This window comes from Salvia miltiorrhiza, chromosome 1, assembly GCF_028751815.1.
Source record: "Salvia miltiorrhiza cultivar Shanhuang (shh) chromosome 1, IMPLAD_Smil_shh, whole genome shotgun sequence".
Lineage (NCBI taxonomy): Eukaryota > Viridiplantae > Streptophyta > Magnoliopsida > Lamiales > Lamiaceae > Salvia > Salvia miltiorrhiza.
The window spans coordinates 68,340,265-68,353,837 of record NC_080387.1 but is presented as its reverse complement, the minus strand read 5'-3'; the positions used below and the strand labels follow the sequence as shown (position 1 = coordinate 68,353,837).

The 13,573-nt window shown below is 37.0% G+C and overlaps 2 protein-coding genes across 5 annotated transcripts; both read left to right on the top strand.

Annotated features, from left to right (window-relative positions):
• Positions 1–3,142: 3,142 nt before the first annotated feature.
• On the top strand, positions 3,143–10,189 carry LOC131005342 (uncharacterized). Of its 4 annotated transcripts, none has more exons than XM_057932259.1 (17): positions 3,143–3,363; positions 3,625–3,810; positions 4,603–4,972; positions 5,108–5,333; positions 5,407–5,652; positions 5,733–5,851; positions 6,260–6,358; positions 6,453–6,540; positions 6,820–7,049; positions 7,166–7,350; positions 7,514–7,713; positions 8,167–8,499; positions 8,579–8,680; positions 8,820–9,117; positions 9,212–9,360; positions 9,449–9,733; positions 9,812–10,189. In XM_057932259.1, the coding sequence occupies exons 3-17, from the start codon at positions 4,674–4,676 to the stop codon at positions 10,019–10,021; spliced, it is 3,069 nt and encodes a 1,022-aa protein (XP_057788242.1). In that variant the 5' UTR covers positions 3,143–3,363; positions 3,625–3,810; positions 4,603–4,673; the 3' UTR covers positions 10,022–10,189. The 4 variants fall into 4 exon arrangements, with proteins under 4 accessions (XP_057788242.1, XP_057788245.1, XP_057788243.1 ...); XM_057932262.1 differs by having other exon boundaries at positions 4,575–4,972; XM_057932260.1 differs by having other exon boundaries at positions 3,155–3,363; positions 3,450–3,810.
• A 594-nt stretch (positions 10,190–10,783) lies between these two features.
• On the top strand, positions 10,784–13,456 carry LOC131005348 (putative pentatricopeptide repeat-containing protein At3g18840). Its single transcript, XM_057932270.1, has 2 exons — positions 10,784–11,568; positions 11,728–13,456. The coding sequence occupies exons 1-2, from the start codon at positions 11,033–11,035 to the stop codon at positions 13,241–13,243; spliced, it is 2,052 nt and encodes a 683-aa protein (XP_057788253.1). The 5' UTR covers positions 10,784–11,032; the 3' UTR covers positions 13,244–13,456.
• The last annotated feature ends 117 nt before the right edge of the window (positions 13,457–13,573 follow it).

The window sequence follows — 13,573 nt, the reverse complement described above, 5'->3', positions numbered from 1 at the left end:
GCACATTAATTATGGACACTTTTATTATACTCCTCATTTTAATCACTAGTGTTACAATAATAAAAAAATAATAATAAAATTGATTATATTGCCCATATAATATTCCTAATCAAATTCCTAATAAATAATCATTTAATGTAAACAAATTTAAAAGAATAAATACGGTAACTCCCTAGTACTATAATACAAAGATAAAACATGCATAGCCCAATATCATATAATGAAGATAAAACACATTTATGCATCATAAATTCCTAACACATTATGCTTGCCCACGGTGGGTAGGTGATCGTTTCTGTATAATACATAGTAATAAATCATCAACGAATAATAACCCACGTTTATATATGTAACGGGTAATTATAAATGTAGCCTCCATTTTACTCTTCATAGCCTCATATTTTGATAGATAATTAAAATTAAAGTAATTTTACCATTTCAACCTTTTAGCTCTAAAATTTATCAATTAATAAAGTAATATATTTCCACCCTAAAATACATGATATTCTGCAAATCATACCCCTAACGTTGTAGATTATTCACCGTCAAATTTGTGGCTGTTGTCACCACCACCACAACCATTGTTGCCATATCACCTATCTGTATTGCTTTTGTAATGGTTCATATTTAAGCTTTAATGTTAATTATTGTTTGAAAATTGATGAAGTTCACCCTTTGCAAAACGGCGAATCTTGAAAAGAAATATCTCATTCTTCTTCAATCATAATACGATTAGGAAAACTCCCTCAAAAAAAGTAATGAATGAGATTAGGGAAAATATCATCAGTCGTCCTTTTCTTCTCCTTTCAATTCCCAACAACGAGGCAACAAAAAAATATTGAATTTTATAAATTTTTTCTTCGCACTAATTTGACAATCAAACATTGTCATCTTGATGTCGTTATACCTCCCCCATCTCTCCCACTCTCTGAACTTGGCCGAAAATAATTATTCTCTCTTGATCGAAAAGTCACTATCGTCGCCTGTTGTTTTTCATCAATGGCGACTCCTGCATCGTGCGACTGCACAGTTTCAGGTTTTTGAAGAAGTGAGGGGCTATACAATTCTTTGAATTTATGTGTTTGGTGTTGTTGTGGTTATATTTTACCTACATTTGGGGGCTATAAGTTATTTGAGATTATTTCCTTTTTTTAATTAATAAAGTAGGAGTATATGATCGATGGTTATGAGGGCAATATTGTACAATAAATATAATTTTAATTATTTATTAATATAGGAGGCTATAAAGAGTAAAATTGTGGCTACATTTAAAATTACCCATATGTAACACCCTAATATGGGTTATTATGAATAAATTGTCCATTAACTAAAACCAAATAAATTTTGGGCCTTAGGTATGAAACTGGGCTTTCTAAATCAAAAGTTCGGGAAATATTATTCAGAGCCTTTTCCCTGTATAATTCTCTCGTTCTTTTCCACAATAAATTATACTATATTTAATGAGGACAAAGAGAAAAGATCTATTCATAGCCCCCATTTTATTTTTTATAAACCCATATTTAAATATAAGATAATTTTTAATTATTAATCACTATAAAGAGTAAAATGGGAGCTATGAATAGAATCACCCAAATACCATCAATGACATATTTTGTAACTATATGAAATACCATATTTTATTTTTTAATCTATCAAAATATAATAGTAATGTTTTGTAGCAATGTTAATATTGTGAGCTGGCCATGCGTCGGCTAATTTTTAATTAATCAAATTAAATTAAGGTTATTTTTATATATTAATATTACTTATAAATAAGTTTCAAACAATTGCATTATATCTTTTATTTAACTTAATTTTTGATTTATTCTTAAAGACTTGAAGTCGACAATTGTTTGAATACTATAATATGAACTGTATACTAATATTAAGTGCCGTCGAGATAAACAATTCTGAATTCTTATGTTGGTAAAAAGGATATATTTGAATCCTATCGTAATTAATTACATTTTTTTTTCAAATATAAATTTACTCAAACTCGCCTATAAGTTCAATGCTATAATTCTAAATCGAGTACTAGTACTGAGTCGTCGAGTCCCAAAATTCTTGATCCCTATTAATTAAGCTAAGGAGACTTTCTTAAATGAAATATAAGTGATAGTATATTTTTTGAGAGGAACATGGCATGTTGTATTACTTACAAACAACACTATATTATTATACTACGTACTCCCTCCGTCCACGAAAGAACTTCCTATATTTTCTTTTTGGGACGTCCACAAAAGAACTTCATACCTATTTTTGGACTATACCCCACCAGGGCCACCACTTATAATCCTCTTACTTTTCACTTTTCATTTTTCACAACTCCCAATATTAATTATAACACCTTTTCACCACTCTCAATACACTCAACTACCTTTTATCCACTTTCAATACACTCAACAATATTTTTTCTTAAAACACGTGCCACTCCCTCCTAGGAAGTTCTTTCATGGACGGAGGAAGTATTACATATGAACTTAGGTTTGGTTCAAATGTTATGTTACATATTACATGCGAGCTTCACTCAGATTTAATTCGTATTAACATTATCTTTTTTGTTTACATATTTCTTTTGATTTTAATACATAATAAAATTTTATTGATAAAATTAATTTTAATTTACATAAAAATCAAAGTTTAATTAATTTATTTTTTCTTTAACTAAAATAATTAATAAAAAATTGAACTTTAATTTGTATGTAATTATAAAATTAATTATTTCAATAAAAATTCATGAAATCTTAAAATTAAATTAAATATATAAAGTAAAAAGGATAATGCTAACGTGAACGGTGCTATAATTATACTCCCTCCGTCCCACGAATTTTGACACGTTTTCCTTTTTGGGCCGTCCCACGAGTCTTGACACGTTTCCTTTTTGGGTAATAATTATTACATTCTCTCTCCTACTTTATCATCTTTATTATATTCTCTCTCCTACTTTATCACTTTTATTACCTTCTCTCTCCTACTTTATCAATTTTATATTTTATTAATTACACACTTAAAACACTAATATACATCACCTTAATTCCCGTGCCGAACTCAAACGTGTCAAGACTCGCGGGACGGAGGGAGTATAGAATAACATTATTTATGTTATATAATATGTGAATTAAGTTCTTAAATAAATTAGTTAAATGTTCCCACAAAAAAGAAGAAAAAGAAGGAAACATGCCCTTGCCCTATGCGACGTCGTTTCTGGCTTTCTTCCCCAACTTTTTCCTATAATCGATCATCCATTCCGAAATCAGTTAACCTCCTCTCCCAACGGCGAGTCATCGGCACCGAGAATACGCCGGCGAAGCACGAGCGTGCAAACACTGTCATTGACGATAGCCAAGCTTCTCGACGACGCAGGTTTGGTCGGTTCCTGGCTTTATAATTAGTGACGTTTGGTTATAATAATGATTACGATTAAAATAATTGAGACGTCATCATTTTAGACTAGTATGTAGGATAGCGAGGGCGGTGATGAACAAGGAATATGCCGAAAATGCTTCATTTTCTTAATCACTTCAAATTTCCCAATGCTTCTTCCTATTAAACCACCACGCAACACCAATCTCTAACCATATGTGTTTCATCGGAAAACCAAACCCTAATATTTTTCAATTTTAGCGCGGCATTTTGAACTTTTCGGTTGCCATCACATTCAACATTCGTCTGCCGCAAACTTGGTTGTTGGGAAAGAGGGCAGCCACCATTTCTGAGCCGGTGACCGCGTGGACGACGCCATAGCTGGATGTTGGTTGATTCCAAATTACTTTTGGTTTTGGGCCCTTGTGATATCGGTGGAGAACAACGGTGAGTTTAAGTCTTCAGCCTAATGGGAGTAGGCTTTCTTTTCGGTTTTTTTTTTTTTTATATATTTAATTTGTTGTTGTGGGCCTTTACTTTAGATGGTGGTTTTAACTGGTGAAGAATGTGGTAGTTGCTTTGAATTGAGGTGGTTTGGGATAGTGCTCATGGTGGTTTGGCGTATGGTAGTGTTAGAGTTATGAACCAATGTGTGGCTGATTGTCAAACTGAATTGCCATTAGCCTCTTATTGTAAGGTTTGGCATAACTTACAGAAGAACAGAATTAGAAACGGAATTCCCTGTGAGGTGATGGCGTGGAATCTAAAATGGATCAAGATTTTCGAATTAGGCATAAGAGAAGAACTGGTGAGCGTGTTCCAGTACTACTTGTTTTGACTTGAACATAGAATTCTGTGGTGAACAAAATTTCACCAATAGGATCACAATAATAGATGATTAAGAATTTAGTTTGAATATTTAAACTAGAAGCCACCTGAAAATGGATTGATCTGCTTGGGGACAACCTCATATGTCATATAGATTGATGTTTATGGCTTAATTACCTAATTGATCCTTTTAGCCTCTGCACATTGCCACATTGTAAAGCTAATACTGAAGTTAGACAATTCTACGTTCTGATAATTAGTCATTCATTTGGACAGTTGAATTAGTTTCAACATAATATAGTTGTTTGTTAAAGTGAAAGTGCATGTTTAATTTTGATACTCAACATTTGTTTTACTTGTGACTTTTGTTGGAAAATATTCAGGACTCACTTGCTGGTTTTGGTTGTGCAGTAGTATCTCCTATCTTGCAAGAGAAGACACTGTAATATCTGAACAAGTGACAAATATATAAAGAGAGTATTATGGGCTCTGACAAACAGAACTCTGGTTTATTGGAGACTCTAAAGATGGAGACAGTTAGGACTATATTCACTCACACGTATCCATATCCACATGAACATTCACGGCATGCTGTCATTGCTGTTTTTATAGGTTGCCTATTTTTCATATCATCAGATAACATGCACACTCTTGTTCAGAAGCTAGACAGCAATATTAAGTGGTGGTCTATGTATGCGTGCTTGCTGGGGTTCTTCTATTTCTTTTCTTCCCCTTTTATAGGCAAAACGATCAAACCGAGTTATTCAAACTTCAGTCGCTGGTATGTTTCCATTCTCAATAGATTTCATTAATTTCTATTTGACTATTTCTTGTTATCTTAACTTCAGAAGAAATGGGTCATAAGTTTAGGATAGTGGACTGTGGAGCTTCAGTAATTGAGTGTTTCCCCTTTCAGGTATATAGCATGGATACTGGTGGCTGCTTTATATCATCTTCCTAGTTTTCAATCAATGGGAGTTGATATGCGGATGAATCTTTCTTTGTTTATAACCATCTATATATCTTCCATTTTATTTCTTCTTGTATTTCACATTATATTCATTGGCCTCTGGTATATTGGCCTTGTTGCTCGGGTGGCTGGAAGAAGACCTGCAATTCTGACAATCCTTCAAAATTGTGCTGTAAGTCCTGAAATAGTATACTGGGAAAATTCAGACTTCCTTGTTTCTTATTGCTACCACTATCGCTGTGTAGGTTATAAGTGTAGCATGTTGTGTATTTTATAGCCACTGTGGCAACCGTGCTAATATTAGAGAAAAGACATTTGAAAGAAGGAATTCTGGCTGGTTTACACTGTGGAACAAGGAAGAGAGGAATTCATGGCTTGCAAAATTTGTTCGCATGAATGAGTTCAAAGATCAAGTTTGTAAATCATGGTTTGCTCCAGTTGGATCCGCTAATGATTATCCATTTTTATCAAAATGGGTCATTTATGGAGAGGTATGGTCTCTGGCTGCCTTCAACCATTGTTTTTATATTGACATGATAAGTTATCTTATGCTTTTATTGCACATTTTCAGCTGACTTGTAGCGGTGGCTCGTGTGCAGAATCGTCAGCTGAAATTTCACCTATATATTCATTGTGGGCCACTTTTATAGGTCTCTACATCGCAAATTATGTTGTTGAGAGATCAACAGGGTGAGAGAGCTAACAAGATACCATCTGTTGTACTTCAGATTTTTTTTTTTTTGTTTGTTTGGGTCCTTTAAGTAATGCATTCTGCACCCATTTGAGCTTAGGTCAATGTTGAGTTTACGGGACAAATCATGAGGCCTGTTGGTTAAAGTAATCACAGGATTCTGTTTCATTCATACACTTGTTACTTGCTTCGATTGTAACATTGAGTGGTCAAAAAATTAGTGTCGGAATAGTTTTTGCTTATTGACAATCTCTGGCCATTAGTAATTTTGTTTCGCCATTTCTTACAAGTAAATCTTGAGGTTGCATGTCCCTCAAACATTGAGAAAAGTGGGTGTTTTCAAATGTTGTCATCCTCATTTCTTAATCCTTATTCTAATTAGTTATGCTTATTGATAACTCCAACAGTTGGGCTCTTACTCACCCTGTATCCCAAAAAGAATCTGAGAAGTTGAAAAAGAAGCAAATGAAGCCTGATTTTCTGGATATGGTTCCTTGGTACTCAGGGTACAGTCTTAAACTCTCTAATGATGGCACATGGACACTTTCATTATACGGCGAAACCTCCAATCATTTTAATCTTTGCTCTGAAATGATTTAGGACGTCTGCTGATTTATTTAAGACAGTTTTTGACCTGCTGGTATCAGTGACTGTGTTTGTTGGGCGTTTCGACATGCGCATGATGCAGGTACATTGACCATTCTAATTTGCTTATTCCTTTCTTTTGGTCCCATTACTTTTCACATAGCAATCGTAATGAAATTGCTCCTTTAAACTTGTTTCAAGTTTTATGATTTATCATGTATCTTTCAAATTTTTGTTTCTTTTGCTCCATTCTTGTTAGTAAGAATAAGATAATGGCTTTTACTTGTTGTATTGGTGTCACTACCGTATTTTATTATAAACTCTGCAATATGCTATTCAATATTAGTGTGTAATTTCATACTGCGCAATTTTCAAATTTTAGGCTGCAATGAGCAAGGTCGAAGATGCAGCTAAGCAAGATGATCTTTTGTACGACCAATTCAGTGAACACGACGAATTGTGGTTTGATTTTATGGCCGATACTGGCGATGGTGGCAATTCTTCTTATAGTGTGGCACGGCTTCTTGCTCAGCCTTCTCTTAGGGTTCAAAGTAATGGTTCCCTGATTATTTTGCCACGAAGTAACTTGCTTCTTATTGGGGGTGATCTTGCGTAAGCTCGATGAGTTATCTTTCTGTAATTAATTTTCTGAGACTACTGAAAGTTCTTTTGTATTGCTATATATTGTAGGGTTAAATACTGAGTAGGATGTCAAATTTGGATTTCAGGTATCCTAATCCATCTGCATTTACATATGAGAGACGCCTTTTTCGTCCCTTTGAATATGCTCTTCAGCCTCCTCTGTGGTATAAGGAGGAACATATAGCTACAAATAAACCAGAATTGCCTTCTGGGATGTCATTATTGAAGGAGTATGATGGGCCTCAGTGCTTTCTTATACCTGGAAATCATGGTTGGTTTCAGTTTCTGTTGATTGCCTAGATTTGAACTCTCTAGCAAACCAGCATTTGGTTTCTATTTTCTACCACTCAGTGTTACTTTGACGTCTTTATCTCAGTCTTGGTCTTTTTACTGGCTAATTTAGATAAGGTATGGCGTCTTCTTCTCATTTACAGATTGGTTTGATGGGCTTCAAACATTTATGCGGTATATTTGTCATATGAGTTGGTTAGGCGGATGGTTTATGCCCCAAAAGAAAAGTTATTTTGCCCTTCAGTTGCCAAAAGGATGGTGGGTCTTTGGACTTGACCTTGCTCTTCATTGTGATATTGATGTCTACCAATTCAAGTTCTTTGCGGAACTGATTAAAGAAAAGGTATTATTTCATTTCTTAATATTTGGCTTTTGTGGCAAGTGCTGCTGATATAATGTTCATTTTTTTTTATTTGTATATATTTATGGTCATGCTTTCTCATGCAAGCTAAAATGCCGTGCAACTGTAATAAGGGTTTGTGAGATATTTATATTTGCTTATAATAAGATCTTATACATAACACAAGACACAAAAGCTCGATGCTTAACATATTAACGAAAAATAGGGAGAAAGTTTGTTTACTGACATGATACATGTTAACTTATGGCTGTTGGTTGTTTTATTCTTGAATTAATCAGTGGTTGGAGATCGACAAACATGATTGCTTTTACTTTTACAATCCCTTACTTCAGTGTGGCTAATCTCGTGTTCTCATAGATATCTACATTTCAGCTCTTTTTTACCATGTATATTATTTTATTGTGCAGTGTTTATTTGTCAAGTATTTTTTTACAGGTGCGTGATTGTGATTCTGTTATCATCATGACTCATGAGCCTAATTGGTTACTTGATTGGTACTGGGATGATGTCACTGGGAAGAACGTTTCACACTTGATACGTGACCATTTAAGAGGGAGGTGCAAACTACGAATGGCTGGGGACTTGCATCATTACATGCGCCATTCTCATGTTCCCTCAGAGAAGCCCACTTACGTTCAGCATTTACTTGTTAATGGTTGCGGTGGAGCATTTTTGCACCCAACTCATGTTTTCAGCAATTTTGATAGTTTATATGGAGCATCTTATGAAAGCAAGGCAGCTTATCCATCTTTTGAAGACTCAAGCAGGGTAATCTACAATTTTATGGTTGATGCATCTACTTGTCAAATGCTAATTTTCTAATGATATGTTTATAATCTTGGTGCAGATTGCTTTAGGAAACATATTAAAGTTTCGGAAGAAAAACTGGCAGTTTGACTTCATAGGCGGCATTATATATTTTCTGCTGGCCTTTTCCATGTTTCCACAGGTAAATATTTTACTGGTTATTGCCACTGAATACCACCTTGATTCAGTAGTCAAGAAGCGATGCATCCTAACTGCTTTTAATATCAAGATCAAACTTTACAATTTACAGGAAGATGACTAATTGCTTTGCCCCTTTCTAGTGTAAGCTGGATCACATCTTACAGGCTGATACGTTTTCTGGTCACTTGAAGAGCTTCTTCGGATCAGTATGGGATGCTTTGATCTATATGCTTGGACGCTCATATGTATCCTCGGCTGGTGCTTTCTTTTTGCTGGTCACTGCTGTCACATTTGTGCCTTCAAAACTGTCCCGCAAGAGAAAATTATCAATAGGCATTCTCCATATGTCTGCACACCTTTCTGCTGCCTTGATTCTCATGCTGCTTTTGGAATTGGGTATCGAGACTTGCATCAGGCATAAATTGTTGGCAACTTCAGGTGAATGTCCTGTTAGTTGGAATACTATATGTTTTGAAGTAGTAAATGAAATAGCTGATGTTTTGTGGGTTTATCTCTTAAACTTTCATTTCAGGCTACCATACTCTGTATCAATGGTATCGATCTGTGGAAAGTGAGCATTTTCCCGACCCATCTGGCCTACGACCACGTATTGAGCAATGGACACTCGGCCTTTATCCAGCATGCATTAAGTATCTGATGTCGGCATTTGATGTTCCTGAGGTGAATAATACAGTATAGTACAACTTTGTTTCTTCATCTTTCAAGCCTTTCCCTTTGATCTTCGTCTAAACATTGTTCTCTCTTCCAGGTCATGGCAGTCACCAGGAGCAATATCTGCAAGAACGGCATGGAGTCACTTTCTCGAGGAGGGGCCGTGATTTATTATGCTTCCGTCTTCCTTTATTACTGGGTCTTCTCAACTCCGATCGTTTCATTGGTTTTTGGAAGCTACCTATACATCTGCATCAATTGGCTTCACATACACTTTGACGAGGCTTTCTCTTCACTCCGCATTGCTAACTACAAGTCGTTTACTCGGTTCCATATCAACTTAAAAGGTGATCTTGAAGTTTTCACCCTCGCTGTGGATAAGGTAAGAAGCAATGCTTCGTTTTTCTTCTCTCATTGCCATGGTTGTGTGCTAATGTCGACTCGTTTTTGTGATGTGAAGGTGCCGAAAGAGTGGAAGCTGGATCCGAGTTGGGAAGGTGAATCGAAGCAACAACCTAACCTTAGCCACCAGAGAAAATTTCCCAGCAAATGGAGATCGATCTCGTCTCAGCACGACCCCATCAACACTGTAAAGATCGTCGATCACTTTGTTGTCGAACAAACAGTAACACCCGAATTCGAACCAGTTAATGGATCAGTATCTCATTGATCATGGTCTTGTAACACTAATGTAAGTTAGTTTTATTATGTTTTAGAAGCTGTTAGTAACTTAGTAGTAGGAAGAAGTAAAGAGGAAAAAGCAGAGTATAGGAAGGGAAGGTGTAATACGTTAGCAGACACTCTATATAATGAAGTGAATATACGATGTTTAACCCAATGCTGCAAATATGCAACTCTCATTGCTTCTTTTTACTTCTACTAAGAGAGTGTTTGACTTAGCTTATAAGTTTTATAATTAGAATTTTCTCTATCTAGTTCATAATTATCTTCTTAGCTTGTAAGTTCAGTTACTCAAATATTTTGACATTTTATAAGCAGTTGAGATATTGCATCTTATAAGATAGATATTAATATTATAAATTTTTTAAAATAAGCTTAGTCAAATGCTTTCCTAATTAATTAGTAGTATATCAATAAGTGAAACTGAAAAGATATTGAGTAAACATGAAACTGATTGGATACTCAAATTTATTCTACGGAGACGCCTTTAAAAATAGTAATTTTGTTATATAATATTCGTTCTGTCCCACCAAAATATATGCATATTTTGTTATTTTCGTTCATTTTATAAAAGTATGCAATTTTTATTTTTGTTTTTTGATGAAACTTTATTTTTCAATATTAATATCTCAACTTATTACAATAAATCCAAATGTGAGCCCATTTTTTATTTATATAAATACATAAAACAAAAAATAAAGAACAATAGCATCAGGAAGGACTTGAATTCAGAAGCTCATCAGATCTTGAACATTATCCATTTACAAGTTACAACTAGACCAACACAGGCAGACCGTGGGCCCATTTCTTGATCACCGTAGGCGCGCACACGAGCACATATTTGAACTCTTTTTTAAGAGTTGTAATATTCTCACGAACACATATTCGAACTCTTGTTAAGAGTTGTAACTTCTCAAAATCTGGGAGACAACGCTGTTGAGCAATTATACCAAATTTTGTATTTAATTCTTTAATTGTTCAATTCTTAAATGTGGAGTAAATGAGATCCCTCAAGGAGGGGCTGAAGTTCCACGCGCACGCCGTCAAATCCGGTTTTCTCCCAAGAATCGTCACCGCCAATCAACTCATCGATTTCTACTCCAAACACAGTCTTACCAGAGATTCCCACAAACTGTTCGATGAAATGCCTGACCGAAACGTGTTCTCTTGGAACACCATAATAAGCGCCTATATCAGAAGCAGAAATTTAACCAAAGCAAAGGAGCTTTTCGATTCTTCCCCGCTCAAAGATTCCGTCACGTATAATCTGGTGATATCGGGCTATGCACGCAGTGATGGTTGTGAAAGTAATGCTATTGAATTGTTCATTCAGATGCAGCTTGATGAAGACGGAGCTAGGAATGATGAGTTCACACTGACCACGATGCTTAATTTAGTGGCCAAGTTACGGGTTCTGCGGTATGGCGTGCAGGTGCATGCGTTTATGGTGAAGAGCGGGAATGATCGGAGTGGTTTCGCCTTGAGTTCTTTGATAGACATGTACTCGAAATGTGGGAGCTTCTGGGATGCTTGCAGGTATATGTGTAAACGAATCGTCGAAACGAATATCATTCGTATTCATGAAACTATTCAATTATTTGAATTCGAATCATAAAATTTCAAATACGAATATCAAATTTTGAATAGGAATACCGAATGGAGCAAAATTATTTGATTCGTATACAATCCTTGCAGGGTTGTTAACGGACGAGGAGGAGGCGAGGGCATGGTGGATTGTGTGGTGAAGAACGCCTTGGTTGCTGCTTGTTGCAGAGAGGGGGAGCTAGAAACAGCGAAAGAGATCTTCTTGAGTGATCCCGAGTTAAATGATGAGGTGTCGTGGAACACAATGATCGCGGGCTTTGCTCAGAATGGGCGCGAGGAGGGAGCAGTGGAGCTCTTCAAGTGTATGGCGTTGGAGGGCTACCGTTGGAACGAGCACACTTTCGGCAGCTTGTTGGCAGCTTGCTCTGCATTGAAGAGCTTGAAGCTTGGGAAGGAAGTTCATGCTCGGGTTTTGAAGGACGGGATGTATTTGAATCCGTTTATAAGTAGTGGCATTGTTGATATCTACTCTAAATGTGGTGATATGAGGTCTGCTGATCGTGTTGTTAGAGCGACCGGGATGAGCAACGTCTTTGCTGTGACCTCGATGATTGTGGGGTATGCAGCCAGAGGTGAGATGGGGGAAGCGCGGAGGCTCTTTGATTCGGCCGTTGAGAGGAATTTTGTGATGTGGACTGCTGTCATTTCTGGCTATGTGAGGCTGCAGAGATGTGAGGATGCTTTTGCTCTGTTCCGTGTGTACGCAGCGGAGGAGGCGACGGGTTTGGATGGTGTGATCCTCGTGAGCATGCTTGGCGCGTGTGCTGTGCTAGCCGGTGTGGATCCGGGGAAGCAGATTCACGGTTACATGTTGAGGGCCGGAGTTGCAGTGGATGAGAAGGCGATGAGTGCTTTGATTGACATGTATTCGAAATGTGGGCTTTTGCTGTATGCTGAGAGATTGTTTGAGAGAGTTGGGATTAGGGATACCATCATGTACAATGTGATGATTGCTGGCTTTGCTCACCACGGCCATGAGCACAAAGCTATCCGTCTGTTTGAGGAGATGGTGGGGCGGGGGCTTCGCCCCGATGGTGTCACGTTCATTGCTCTTCTATCCGCCTGCCGCCACTGTGGGCTAGTCGAAGCAGGTGAGCGTTATTTTGTGTGTATGAGTAGAGATTATGGTATAGAGCCTGAGATGGATCACTATGCTTGTATGGTTGATTTGTATGGAAGGGCTAATGAGGTAGTGAAGGCTGTGGCGTTCATGGAGAAGATGCCCATTGAGCCGGATGGTGTTGTGCTGAGCGCGTTTCTGAATGCTTGCAGAGGTAGCAGGAGCGTAGAGCTTGCGAGGGTGGCGGAGGAGAAGGTGGCGGAGATTGGTGGGGACGAGGGGTCGAGGTATTTCCAGGTGGCGAGCGTGTATGCATGGGGCGGGGAGTGGGGGGAGAAGGGGAGGGTGATGAGGAGGATGAGAGAGAAGGAGGTGAAGAAGGTTGCTGGGTGCAGCTGGATACAGCTTGGTGGTGGAGTTCATAGCTTTAGGTCAGGTGATAGATCTCATGCACAAGCAGAGGCTGTGTATTCTATGCTTACTCAACTCTATGATAAACCAAGTGTTGATGAAGACTCTTCAATGTTGCCTTTCTTCTCTCCCTAGAAGTTTTGTTTCGGAGACTATGGATAGAGGTGTCAACGTGGCAGTTTTTGAGCCGCGAATTGCAGTTGAAGCTGAAGAAACTTGTTAGGAGGATACTTGAAGGAAGCATGTTGCTTCATCGCTCGCATCACTACCAAATAAAATGGACAAGTATTATTGATTTTTCTTAAATGAGAGAGAAAAAAGCATGTTGCTTCATTGCTTATTCCTTTACTCCTCGAGAAGATATTTAATACTTGAATTGAATGTACAAAACATTTAATCTGAAAGAAAGTTAAAAATGTAGGTAGAAGAGAGAGTAAAATATATATGTTGTCAATAATTGTAATT

Bases quoted from the DNA above. Each gene is read 5' to 3' on its own strand.
- LOC131005348 (XM_057932270.1), top strand. From the start codon at position 11,033: ATGAGATCCCTCAAGGAGGGGCTGAAGTTCCACGCGCACGCCGTCAAA. The intron at 11,569-11,727 runs GTATATGTGTAA...CAATCCTTGCAG, and splicing joins AGCTTCTGGGATGCTTGCAG to GGTTGTTAACGGACGAGGAG.
- LOC131005342 (XM_057932259.1), top strand. From the start codon at position 4,674: ATGGGCTCTGACAAACAGAACTCTGGTTTATTGGAGACTCTAAAGATG. The intron at 6,541-6,819 runs GTACATTGACCA...TTCAAATTTTAG, and splicing joins TCGACATGCGCATGATGCAG to GCTGCAATGAGCAAGGTCGA. The intron at 8,681-8,819 runs GTAAATATTTTA...GCCCCTTTCTAG, and splicing joins CCTTTTCCATGTTTCCACAG to TGTAAGCTGGATCACATCTT.